Below are 14,232 nucleotides of genomic sequence, written 5' to 3'. Positions count from 1 at the left end.
CTCCCCCCGGTGTCCCAGAGGAAGGACCAGTTTTCAGTTCCCCAGTCGGTGGACGTTTGAGTCTATTCAAAAGTTTTTGGATGCAAAAAATTCCAGACCCTTGGGTGCTACAGGTGATAGCGTCAGGGTACACAATAGATTTAATTTCCCAAGGACTTTAGCACCCGACAAACAATTAATCCTGGAAGACGCGGTTCTCCAGTATATACAGAAAGGAGCATTAGAGGGGGTTCCTCCTCACGAATGGCGGCGGAGGGTTTATTCCCCCATCTTTCTGGTACCAAAACCATTAGGAGACTGGCGGATGATCATCGATTTACGTTACTTAAATCGCTTCATCAGGAAGAAGCGTTTTCGCTCTGTCTTAAACATCCTGAACCCAGGAGATATGATGGTAACTATAGACCTGAAGGATGCTTACCTTCATGTTCCAATCTGCCCAGCACGCAGGAAATCTCAGAGTTGCTGTGGCCTTGCAAGGGGTAGTGAAGCACTACCAGTTTGCTGTATTGCCCTTCGGCATATCCTCAGCTCCGCACACCTTCACAAAGTTAGTGGCTCCTGTGGTCGCCCATTTAAGACTTCTTGGGCTAGAGGTCGTACCGTACTTGGACGATTGGCTTTTAAAAGCCGCAAACGCAGACGTCCTGCAGAGTCAGCTTCAACAAGCTCTCCAGATTCTCCAAGGTCTGGGTTGGTTGATAAATTGGGACAAGTCGCACTTAGTCCCGTCAACCACGAGAACGTTCTTGGGGTTCGTGATCGATTCACAACTGATGACCCTATACCTGTCCCCACAGAGGAGGGACAGAGTAATAAAAGCCGCACAGTCTCTTATACCGCCCAGACGAGTCTCCATAAGGGTTCTTATGAGGATGTTAGGCCACATGTCAGCATCTGCAGAGGCAGTTCCTTAGGCCTTATGGCACCTACTCCCTCTTCAGGAGGAGGTCTTAGCAGCTTGGAGTCACAAGCCCAAAGACCTAGACAGAATGCACTCCCTGTCGGTAGAAGTCCGTTCTTCGCTCAAGTGGTGGAAGAACCTAAAGGATGGGAGGTCTCTGATCCAACCTCGTTGGGTCACATTGACCACGGACGCTTCTCTGCTGGGCTGGGGGGCCCATCTGGAGGACAACCCAGTACGAGGTACTTGGAATCCTCAGGAGAAAATCCTCTCATTCAACTGGAGAGAGCTGAGAGCGGTCAAACTAGCCCTCCTTCATTTTGCTCCTCTCATCCGCGGTCAGGCGGTGAGAGTCCGGACAGACAACACTACTGTGGTCGCCTACCTAAACAGACAGGGAGGGACGAAATCCCTAACCCTCCTGAGGGAGGTGGGTTCCATTCTCTCTTGGGCAGAGATCAACCTATCCCACCTAATGGCAGTCCATATCAAGGGGGATCTCAATATAGTGGCAGATTGCCTGAGTCGGGGTCTACCAGTTCCAGGGGAATGGTCCCTGAACAAGAGTATCTTCTCTATGATTGTCCAGCGGTGGGGCACCCCGGAAATCGACCTGATGGCTACCCAACTGAACGCCAAGGTGAGCAGATTCTGTTCCCTGTACAGGGAGGACAACCCGGTAGCGATAGACGCTCTGTCCATAACGTGGAGGTTCAGGCTGGCATACATTTTCCCTCCAATTTCCATGATACCGAGGGTATTGATCAAGATCAAGCAAGACCAGACCTCAGTGATTGCCATGATGCCATTCTGGCCAAAGAGGTCTTGGTTCACCCAGCTCATGAAGATGAGTCAGGGCAATTATTGGAGACTTCCCCTAATACAGGACCTTGTGTATCAGGACACAGGTCCCTGTCTAGATCTGAGGAGGCTCAATCTGACAGCCTGGAGATTGACAGGTCCCTTCTAGAAGCTAGAGGGTTATCTGTGGAGGTCCTGAGAACAATTTCTCACTCCAGAGCGGAATCTACAAGCAAGAAGTATTCTAGAATCTACAGAATATTCCTGCAATGGTGTAATAACAGAGAGGTAGTTGCCTCAGACCCTCCTCTCTCCGCTATTCTACAATTCCTCCAGGATGGTCTAGACAAGGGTCTAAGCCCATCTACTCTCAGAGCTCACGTCTCTGCCTTATCGGCATGCCTTAGCAGACCGATTTCTCAGGACCCCCTAATCAAGAGGTTCCTGAAGGGAGCCGAGAGGCTTAAACCCAGAATCCTGAGACCAATCCCACAGTGGGACTTAACAGTGGTTCTAAAAGGGTTATGTGTCCCCCCTTTGAGCCTTTGAATGAGGTGGACTTGAGGTTCCTATCCCTAAAGATCACATTCTTACTAGCTATCACATCAGCTAAGAGGGTTGGGGAACTTCAGGCTCTGGGGGCTTATGAGCCCTATTTAAAGATCCTTCAGGACAAGGTCCTGTTAAGGTTTTTGCCAACCTTTTTACCAAAGGTTCCTACTTTTTCTAATATCAATCAGACGATATGTCTGCCCACTTTTTCACCGGCTGCAGCTTCTCCCGAGGAGGAGAGGCTCCGTACATTGGACATCTCAAGAGGTCTTAGAATATATCTGGAGAGAACAAGCGAATTTAGAAGATCGGAAAACCTCCTGACCTATGCAGTGAAGAACAGGGGTCTGAAGGCCTCCAAACCCACTCTGAGCAGGTGGATTAAAGAAGCAATCCGTCTGGCCTTTCTGTCCCAAGATTTGACGCCTCCCTCCTTTGTCTCTGCCCATTCTACCAGGGCTGTATCCACCTCTTATGCAGAGAAGAAACTGATCCCCTTAGATCAAATTTGTGCAGCCGCTTCTTGGAGTTCTCTGAACACCTTCATCTCGCATTATCGTCTAGAGACTAGACAGGCGGAGGGAATGGCCTTTGGACAATCCGTTTTAAGTGCCGCCCTCTCCTGAGAGGGGAATAGGGAGCCCTCCCAATTTGGGTGAGGTTCTTGCTACTTCCCCACTTGTGCTGCTGGTTAGGACGAAAGGGAAGCGTCAATTTTGACGTAAATTTGTTTTCCCTTAGTCCTAACAGCAGCACACAAATTTCCCTCCCCTTGTATGATTTATTGTCATTTACTTGTTATAAAGCAACCCCGTCCAGTTGGGGCCGGGTTATATGGGGTAGGGGCTTAATTAGTTAATTACTAATTAGGATACTTAGGCAGAAATTTTTTTTCATAAAAAATTCCGCCTGTCCTGACCAGCTTCACAGGGGCAAATACCCCACTTGTGCTGCTGTTAGGACTAAGGGAAAACAAATTTACGTCAAAATTGACGCTACCTTCACACATGTACAATTTTTAGTTATGATTTATGTACGTTTTTGCACCAAAAACACTTGTTTTGGTGCAGATTTTCTGCAGATCTTATCCTTGCACTGAAAAAGGTGAAATCCAAACACACACAATAAAAAGTGTACATGAGATTTGTGTAACGTTATTCACTTTGCTGGTAGTGTATTAAGCCTCATTCACACGTTAGTGTTTCACGGACGTGTGCTGTACGTGTTCTCCACGGACAGCACACGTCCCCATTTATTTTATGGTCCATTCACACGTCCGCAATTCTGTTCGGAATTTTGCGGAACCTAATTGCAGACCCATCCATTTTTATGGGGCCACAGTATGTGCGGCCCGGATTCGTAAATGCGACCCCGCATTTCCGTTCGCGAGAAAAATAGAACATGCCCTCTTCTTGTCCACAATTGCGGACAAGAATAGGCATATTCTATTAGTGCTGGCGATGAGCGGTCCGCAAAATGCGGAACGCGCATTGCCATTGTCCGTGTTTTGCAGATCCGTGGATCCGCAAAACACACACAGATGTATGAATGGACCCTTCCTTCACGGACAACTTCACGGATGCATCACTGACCACCTGCTCACTGATTTGAGCATGGACACGAACGTGTGAATGAGGCTTTACACTGTGTTTTTTCTGCTAAATGTGCAGGTTCCTGCACACAGTGTGTATTACGCATGGAAAAGGCCTCTTGCACACGACCATAAAACAGTACTATCCTTGTCTGTTATGCGGACAATAATAGGACATGTTCAATCTTTGAATGGAACGGAAAAACAGAAACAGAATCCATATGGAGTACCTTCCGTTTTTTTTAAGGATCCATTGAAATGAATGGTTCGGTATACAGTCCGTATACGGAACGCAAAAACCGGAACGTAAACGGAAGAAGAGAAAGCGTTCAGGTGCAAGAGGCATACGGCTACATTCTCACAAACATATTTTGTTTCCGTGACCGTTAGTTTTTTTTTTGCGGATAGGATTCAGACCTATTCATTTCAATGGGTCCGAAAAAAATGCGGACAGGACAATGGAGATCCACATCCATATGTCTGTTCCTGTAGCCCTGCAAAAAAAATAGAATATGTCCTATTCTTGTCCGTTTTGCGGACAAGGATAGGCATTGTTACATTGGATCCGCGAAAAAAGGAAGCCATACAGGTGTCATTGGTTTTTTTGGGGATCCGCAATTTGTGGACCGCAAAACACATACGGCCATGTGCATGTTGCCTAATACAGTACCAGCAAAATATACACGGCCTGTCCAAAAAAAAAAGTTGCCACCTGGATTTAACGAAGCAAATAGTTATGAGCCTCCTTTTGGATAATTCTTGCATGGGCGATTATCTTTCAGCTGGCAACAAGTTATTTAACCCTAACTGGTGCAATGAGTTGCTTCTCATTTCTTAACCACTTCAGCTCCCCTAGCTTAAACCCCCTTAATGACCAGACCACTTTTTACACTTCTGCACTACACTACTTTCACCGGTTATCGCTCGGTCATGCAACTTACCACCCAAATGAATTTTACCTCCTTTTCTTCTCACTAATAGAGCTTTCATTTGGTGGTATTTCATTGCTGCTGACATTTTAACTTTTTTTGATATTAATCAAAATTGACAGAAATTTTTGCAAAAAAACATCATTTTTCACTTTCTGTTGTAACTGAATTACAGGATCGCGCTTGAGTCCGCACGATAGACGGGATCGCGCTGCGAATGAGGCCGACGGCGCATGCGCAGCCTGTACAAGCGCAGTCCCGGCGACTGAGCCGGGTGTCAATTACAGTGCATAGAGGCGGGGTTAGGGCAGGGGAGGTACAGCCTGAAGTAAGGGAAGGGCTACCCCCTTGACTTCTATCGTGACTGTTGGAGCAGGAAAAGATGACTTTATAAGGCGATTTTTTTCAGGCACATACAGCGCATGAAAGCGGCACAAGAATGTATAATAACACACTGAAGATGATCTATAAGGTACTGTTGATAGTTTATTAAGTGAAATTGAGGTGAAAGGTTCGCTTTAAGTCCAGAGTCAACGCAGCAGTCTACCAGGAAATTTTGGAGCACTTCATGTTTCCTTCCGCAGACCAGCTTTATGGAGATGGTGACTTCATTTTCCTGCAGGACTTGGCACCTGCCCACACTGCAAAAAGTACCAAAACCTGGTTCAATGACCAGGGGAATACTGTGCTTGATTGGCCAGCAAACTAGCCTGACCTGAACCCCATAGAGAATCTATGGGGCATTGCCAAGAGAAAGATGAGAGACATGAGACCGAACAACGCAGAAGAGCTGAAGGCCGCTATTGAAGCATCCTGGTCTTCCATAACACCTCAGCAGTGCCATAGTCTGATAGCATCCATGCCACGCCGCATTGAGGCAGTAACTGATGCAAAAGGGGCCCACACCAAGTACTGAGTATATATGCATGATTATACTTTTCTGAGGTCCTACATTTTTCTATTTAACATCCTTTTTTTATTGATTTCATGTAATATTCTAATTTTCTAAAATTGTGACTTTGGGGTTTCATAAGCTGTAAGCCATAATCATCCAAATTATAACAAAGGCTTGAAATATCTCGCTTTGCCTGTAATGAGTCTCTCATATGTTAGTTTCACCTTTTAAGTTGCATTACTGAAATAAATTAACTTTGTACGATATTCACATTTTTCGAGTTTCACCTGTAGATATCCACAACATGTCAATTGTTTGTGTGGGTTTCACCCTTTTCAATGGAAAAGTGAGATCTGTGGCAAAACCACAGCGCAGAATTCCCTCACACAAATCTGCGCCCGTGTGCAGGCTCCCTAAGGGTGGATGCACATATGATCCACACAAATTTCTGTGCGTTTCTGCACCAAAAGCCATTGAAAAGGGTGAAATCCACAGCTAAAACCGCAAAGATAATTGAAGTTATTTATTTTTAAATCCACACAGCAGCGCTATTTCCACACGTATAAAATCTGCAATGTACATGAGATTTTTGTAATCTCATACATTTTGCTGGTACTGTAATACGCTGCGTTTTTTCTCCACAGGAATCCGCACAGAAAAACTGCATATATTCTGCCTAACTGCTCTTGCAGATGAGCATGCTCAGTATGCAGAGCGTAGCATTAGGGCTCATGCACACAAACCAGCCGTTCCGTGCATTAGGGATCGGAATTTGTGGTCCCCAATGCACAGCCATCATCTGTGCAGCTGCCATAGATGGATTCAGGCCCATTCAACTTGAAGGGGTCCGTGATCCATCCGCAGCGCAAAAAAATAGAACTTGTTCTATTTTTTTGCGGTGCAGAGGCACTCGGTAGCACCTCCGTTCTGCACCGCTCCTTCCGGATTGCGGACTCATTTAAGTTAATGGATCCACATCCGTGATACAGCGTGCACATAGCCAGTGCCTGTATATTGCTTACCCGCAATTTGGGCGCATGAGCCCTCATACTGATTTATAATGTTGTGTGCCTCTGCATGACCTGTGTCTACTAAGTTATATTGGCAGTATGAGGGCTCATTCAGATGGCCGTGGTGTTTTGCTGATCCACAAAACACAGATGCCAGCCTGTCTGCGTGAAAGAGTGCCAAGCCCCGTCCCAGACAGCAGAGACACGGAGCATTAATATGATTGATAATGCTCCATTACCTCTCTGATCTTTTTACTACAAAATCACAGTGACAACTTTATCTGCGATTTTGTAGTTAAAAATCAGAGAGGCACGGAGCATTATCAGTCATGTTACTGCTCCAGGTCTCTGCTGTCCGGAATGGGGCTTGGCACCCTTCCACGCACAGCATCCGCTCGTGTGAAACAACCCTAAAGGTTCTTTTACACCCATCAATCATCAGGCTGATTATCAGGATTGACACGAAGCACTCGTCCCAAATAATCGGCGTCGGACTGAGGTCCACCAGAGGAAATTCTTCTTGAGGTCCAACCCCTTTATCATGAATATGAATAAAGCGTCCAGGAACAGCAATTTGCTATGGGAACAAGTGGTTGTTCCATCAATCACTTCTCCCCATTCAGCAGAGGGGATTGCTGCACGTAACTGCAGCCTCATCTTTGCCATCAGGCAATTATAGGGAAGGTTTGTTTGCGCCGATAACTGCCTGAAATATCAGTCTGTCTAAAAGGGCCTTAAGTGCACACCATCTATAGGTTTAGTTAAAGGGGTTGTCTCATCATGGACAATGGAGGCATATCGCTGGGCTATGCCCCCAGTCTGATAGGTGCTGGTCCCACACCTATATTTATAACAGAGCCCCATGAGATGGTGGCTAAAGGACATCAGCCAGCACCAAGCGCTCTCCCCATAGAAGTGAATGGGAGCATACCGCACATGCATGGCACCCGCTCCTATTCATTTCTATGGGGCCGACGGAAATAGCCCACCCAGCGCTGGGCTATTTTCACCTGCCCCATAGAAAATGAATGGAGGGCGGCGGAGCATGCGCCCTCCTTCACTTGCGGGGCTCCGTTCTCAATATAGGTGCAGGTCCCAGCTGTGGGACCGACACCAAAAAGGAAAACTGGGGCATAGCCTAGCGATATGCCCCCATTGTCCATGATGAGACAACCCCTTTAAATTTGCCCTAATCTAATAGCCTTCACAGCGATCATGGCAACAATACCAGTCATTTGACCCACGATTGTTGAGTAGCAGACCAGCCAGGAGAATGAATGGAGGGGGTTTATAGCACAACTCAAGTTGCAGACTGCGAATGTCGCAATAAATAAAAATCCAACACTGCTGAATGGTTTAGGGTTGCATCAACCCCATTCAGTTCAATGGATGGCTGCTCTGTCACAAGTCTTCGGTTGCATGAAGGGTGTTGTGGCAGAGAGCCCCATGTGGAATATTAGAGGAATATTGCTGCACCATCAGCAGGTACAGGCCAGATATCAATGATAAATCTCCTGAAAGAGCAGTAGCCCCATACAGCCCAAGCAGTGAAGATGTCTACACACCTACAATGCCGGCAAATTAGCCAGAGAGTTAAAAAAAAAAAAAAAAAAAAATTACAAATTCACAAAGTTTTATTGCACAAATTCTTTATTCCATTCAAACACTGGACAAGAGGGAAGACAGATAAACAAAAAATCCCCTTTCTTTTGGCATTTCTTTGTCCGAGACAGGTTTGGTTATTAACCTCTTCATTCACAGTGCATTTCAGTCTCCCAACACCGGCGAGACCACTTCTCCTTCAAGCCATTAGTTGTGGTTTTATACAAATAATTCAGTTTTGTTTCTCTTGCTCGATTGCTGTAAAAGGAAAAAATAAAAATAAAGCATAAAATGTACCACATTCTCCTCTGCCTGAAGGATCATTCCCATCTGGGGCAATCAATCATATACCCTATCAATATTGCATCAAATAAGACACACGAGGGAACAGCACCTAGAACGGTGTGCCCAAAGGGGATGGAAGCCCTGCTGGGCATCCACCTCTCCATTCACTGCTGACAGGAAAAAAATAAAAAATGAAAAATAATAATCAGAGTGCCTGTTCAGCTACTAACTCCCATAGTGGTGAACAGAGGATGGCAACACATGCGCAGTGTTCTCCTTCACTTTGGGTGCCCAGTTCTGATAGGTGCAGGTCCCACCAACAGATTTTGATTGTATATACTATTATTAAAGGGCTGTCTCACTTCAGAAAATTTAATTTTTCTGTGAAGAAAGCACTTACTAATGTATTGCGATTATCCATATTGCTTCCTTTGCAGGCAGGATTCATTTTTACATTACTTTATACACTGCTCGCATCCATTTTTATGACAGCCCTGCAATCCATCAGTGGCGGCCGTGGTGCCCACTGTACTATAGGAAAGAGTGCTGGCTAAGAGCGCTCCTCCAGTCCAGGCCACTACAGAGGTTGGCGCTTTTTCCTATGATGTGCAAGCACAACCACTGCTGATTAGAGGGTGGGCGTAACCATGGGAACAGGCAGTGTATAACATGATGCAAAAATGCATCCAGCCAGGAAAGGAAGCAATGTGGAGCAAGTGCCTTGTGTTGACTATCTGCTTGATAAAAGGTAATTTGCTGAAGTGAGACAACCCCTTTAATACTCAAGTGGGCACAGCCATCAGAAGAGACCGATTAAGCAAGGCGTGTCTAGAAGAGGTACAGAGACGGTGGGCTCACATCATGATGTTTGTCTCATAGTTCTACATTAAATGGAAGCCTTACAGTGCCATCCATGCTGGACTCTGCAGGAAGGAGTGCAGTGCAGTGCAGTGTACTACTACCCCCCCCCCCCCCCCATGTTAAACGGGGAGAAAAACGCCTATGCCAATCATTCAGCCCTGGGTGCCATCTTTACTGAGCATCATCAGCACCAGGGAGGAGACTGCAGGGGTTTGTGGCCCCTTCCTAGCACAGATGAGAACAGGGACTTACTCTCTTTTGTTGGCAGTGTGTTCTTCTCTTTGGTCTCAGTCTTCTTCAGCTTGGACTTGTCAAACCTGCCGATTTCTTCAAGATCGGGCTTGTCTGCCATGGTGTGTGTTCTACAGAGAAAAAAACGCAACGCCAGGATGAGGACCTTGTGCCCCGCTATAAAGACGCATTGGTGAGGGCATCTCCGCACCCACTACCACAGTATGGCTGACCCCAGCGCCCGCCATGCTCACCTGTCACCGCACACGCCTCCACAAGCTGACACCGCTACCCTCGGTCCACAGAGATGAACAATGGGGAGAAGGTCCCGGCCCCCATTTATATACCCGACCCAGCCCCTCGGCCGCGTCACTGCCGCCTGCCATTGGCCGAGACAGAAAGAAGTTGTCGGCAGAGCGCATCACGTGACGCAGCCCAGTCCTACGCCCAAGGATGGGTCGGAACCGGGCACGTGTGTGCTGCAGAACAATGGGTTCCCTGGCAGGGATGGCGGGCAGTGACGGTGCTGCCGTTATTTACCGCTACTCACCCTAGATGTAGTGTGGGGCTTGGGTACCAAACTAGGCACAGGCTGCTGCACCCAAGGGAGAGGCATGAAAAGACGCCATTGTTACTCTGCAACTCAGTGAGGTACCGTATACATGTCTAAGGTTGGGTTCACACTTTGCATCTGGATGGCATATAAACACTGACTAAAGCTGGGTTCCGAACTGGTCACCTGGCATTTATACACTGAAGCTGTACCCCTGCCACCATGTGTGTGCCAGCAGTATTAGTATTCCAGCCAAATAAAAAGGGTTGCGGTGGGATACAAATGGTGCCAAGAAAGCAGCAGCTGCTGTTCCACAGGGACTGTGCCTGCTCTGTGATTTCTGGCAGACAGTGGACACTGGTGGAAATGCTGCTCCACCAGACTCAGGCGGGTCACCAGTATCCCGAACCGCACGCAAAACACTGCCCCACAGAACCGCATACTAGCATGTAATACAAAATACTGCCCCAGCAGAACCCCATACAACAGTGCAATACAAAACACTGCCCCACAGAACCGCATACTAGCATGTAATACAAAATACTGCCCCAGCAGAACCCCATACAAAACTGCCCCACAGAACCGCATACTAGCATGTAATACAAAATACTGCCCCAGCAGAACCCCATACAAAACACTGCCCCACAGAACCGCATACTAGCATGTAATACAAAATACTGCCCCAGCAGAACCCCATACAACAGTGCAATACAAAACACTGCCCCACAGAACCGCATACTAGCATGTAATACAAAATACTGCCCCAGCAGAACCCCATACAAAACACTGCCCCACAGAACCGCATACTAGCATGTAATACAAAATACTGCCCCAGCAGAACCCCATACAAAACACTGCCCCACAGAACCGCATACTAGCATGTAATACAAAATACTGCCCCAGCAGAACCCCATACAACAGTGCAATACAAAATACTGCCCCAGCAGATCCCCATACAACTGTGCAATACAAAACACTGCCCCAGCAGAACCCCATACAACTGTGCAATACAGAATACTGCCCCACAGACCCGCATACTAGCATATAATACAAAATACTGCCCCAGCAGAACCCCATACAAAATACTGCCCCAGCAGATCCCCATACAACTGTGCAATACAAAATACTGCCCCACAGAACCGCATACTAGCATGTAATACAAAATACTGCCCCAGCAGAACCCCATACAACTGTGCAATACAAAATACTGCCCCACAGAACCGCATACTAGCATGTAATACAAAACACTGCCCCACAGAACCGCATACTAGCATGTAATACAAAATACTGCCCCAGCAGATCCCCATACAACTGTGCAATACAAAACACTGCCCCACAGAACCTCATACTAGCATGTAATACAAAATACTGCCCCACAGAACCTCATACTAGCATGTAATACGAAATACTGCCCCAGCAGAACCCCATACAACAGTGCAATACAAAATACTGCCCCAGCAGATCCCCATACAACTGTGCAATACAGAATACTGCCCCACAGACCCGCATACTAGCATATAATACAAAATACTGCCCCAGCAGAACCCCATAAAAAATACTGCCCCAGCAGATCCCCATACAACTGTGCAATACAAAATACTGCCCCACAGAACCGCATACTAGCATGTAATACAAAATACTGCCCCAGCAGAACCCCAGACAACTGTGCAATACAAAATACTGCCCCACAGAACCGCATACTAGCATGTAATACAAAATACTACCCCAGCAGAACGCCATACAACAGTGCAATACAAAATACTGCCCCAGCAGATCCCCATACAACTGTGCAATACAAAATACTGGCCCAGCAGAGTCCCATACAACTGTGCAATACAAAATACTGGCCCAGCAGAGCCCCATACAACTGTGCAATACAAAATACTGCCCCACAGAACCACATACTAGCATGTAATACAAAATACTGCCCCAGCAGAACCCCATACAATTGTGCAATACAAAATACTGCCCAACAGAACCGCATACTAGCATGTAATACAAAATACTGCCCCAGCAGAACCTCATACAACAGTGCAATACAAAATACTGCCCCAGCAGAACCCCAGACAACTGTGCAATACAGAATACTGCCCCACAGAACCGCATACTAGCATGTAATACAAAATACTACCCCAGCAGAACGCCATACAACAGTGCAATACAAAATACTGCCCCAGCAGAACCCCATACAACTGTGCAATACAAAATACTGCCCCAGCAGAACCCCATACAACTGTGCAATACAAAATACTGGCCCAGCAGAACCCCATACAACTGTGCAATACAAAATACTGGCCCAGCAGAACCCCATACAACTGTGCAATACAAAATACTGCCCCACAGAACAGCATACTAGCATGTAATACAAAATACTGCCCCAGCAGAACCCCATACAATTGTGCAATACAAAATACTGCCCAACAGAACCGCATACTAGCATGTAATACAAAATACTGCCCCAGCAGAACCTCATACAACAGTGCAATACAAAATACTGCCCCAGCAGAACCCCAGACAACTGTGCAATACAGAATACTGCCCCACAGAACCGCATACTAGCATGTAATACAAAATACTACCCCAGCAGAACGCCATACAACAGTGCAATACAAAATACTGCCCCAGCAGAACCCCATACAACTGTGCAATACAAAATACTGCCCCAGCAGAACCCCATACAACTGTGCAATACAAAATACTGGCCCAGCAGAGTCCCATACAACTGTGCAATACAAAATACTGGCCCAGCAGAGCCCCATACAACTGTGCAATACAAAATACTGCCCCACAGAACAGCATACTAGCATGTAATACAAAATACTGCCCCAGCAGAACCCCATACAATTGTGCAATACAAAATACTGCCCAACAGAACCGCATACTAGCATGTAATACAAAATACTGCCCCAGCAGAACCTCATACAACAGTGCAATACAAAATACTGCCCCAGCAGAACCCCAGACAACTGTGCAATACAGAATACTGCCCCACAGAACCGCATACTAGCATGTAATACAAAATACTACCCCAGCAGAACGCCATACAACAGTGCAATACAAAATACTGCCCCAGCAGAACCCCATACAACTGTGCAATACAAAATACTGGCCCAGCAGAGCCCCATACAACTGTGCAAAACAAAATACTGCCCCACAGAACCGCATACTAGCATGTAATACAAAATACTGCCCCACAGAACCGCATACTAGCATGTAATACAAAATACTGCCCCAGCAGAACCCCATACAACAGTGCAATACAAAATACTGCCCCAGCAGAACCCCATACAACTGTGCAATACAAAATAATGCCCCACAGAACCGCATACTAGCATGTAATACAAAATACTGCCCCAGCAGAACCCCATACAACTGTGCAATACAAAATACTGCCCCAGCAGAAACCCATACAATAGTGCTCTACAAAAAACTGCCCCACAGAAACGCATACTAGCATGTAATACAAAATACTGCCCCACAGAACCGCATACAAAATACTGCCCTAGCAGAACCCCATACAAAATACTGCCCTAGCAGAACCCCATACAATAGTGCTCTACAAAAAACTGCCCACAGAACCGCATACTAGCATGTAATACAAAATATTGCCCCAGATGAACCCCATACAAAATACTGCCCCAGATGAACCCCATACAAAATACTGCCCCAGATCAACCCCATACAAAATACTGCCCCAGATCAACCCCATACAAAATACTGCCCCAGATCAACCCCATACAACAGTGCAATACAAAATACTTCCCTTGCTGATCCCCATACAACAATACAAAATACAGCTGTCACACTGGTGACAGGTTTGAGAAGGTCTGAAAGATTATCTGCTCATTAGTGATCTGACAGCATCTTTTGGTTTCACTTTGTCTGTGTTGCTTGTATGTCCACACCTCCTGTTCAGGTGTGGATCATGTGACCTTTACCTCCCCCTATTTAGTTTGACTTCACCCATCACTCCTTGCTCTGCATAATTTCATTTGGTGTTGGAAGAGCTGGCGTGTGG

At 46.5% G+C, this 14,232-nt stretch overlaps 1 protein-coding gene across 1 annotated transcript; it reads right to left on the bottom strand.

Annotated features, from left to right (window-relative positions):
* Positions 1 to 8,314: 8,314 nt before the first annotated feature.
* LOC122927360 (thymosin beta-b-like) lies at positions 8,315 to 10,029 on the bottom strand. Its single transcript, XM_044279138.1, has 3 exons — positions 9,916 to 10,029; positions 9,683 to 9,792; positions 8,315 to 8,542 (listed from the first exon to the last, which is right to left on the bottom strand). Exons 2-3 carry the CDS (start codon positions 9,780 to 9,782, stop codon positions 8,517 to 8,519), a joined length of 126 nt encoding a protein of 41 aa, XP_044135073.1. The 5' UTR covers positions 9,783 to 9,792; positions 9,916 to 10,029; the 3' UTR covers positions 8,315 to 8,516.
* Between the last annotated feature and the right edge of the window lie 4,203 nt (positions 10,030 to 14,232).

This window comes from Bufo gargarizans, chromosome 1 (genome assembly GCF_014858855.1).
Source record: "Bufo gargarizans isolate SCDJY-AF-19 chromosome 1, ASM1485885v1, whole genome shotgun sequence".
NCBI classification, from domain to species: Eukaryota; Metazoa; Chordata; class Amphibia; order Anura; family Bufonidae; genus Bufo; species Bufo gargarizans.
This window is presented reverse-complemented; position numbering and strand designations above follow the sequence as displayed.

Excerpts from the sequence above, each read along its gene's own strand:
- LOC122927360 (XM_044279138.1), bottom strand. The coding sequence starts at position 9,782 with ATGGCAGACAAGCCCGATCTTGAAGAAATCGGCAGGTTTGACAAGTCC. Across the intron at positions 8,543-9,682 it reads CACACTGCCAACAAAAGAGA|CAATCGAGCAAGAGAAACAA; the intron begins GTAAGTCCCTGT and ends TTCCTTTTACAG.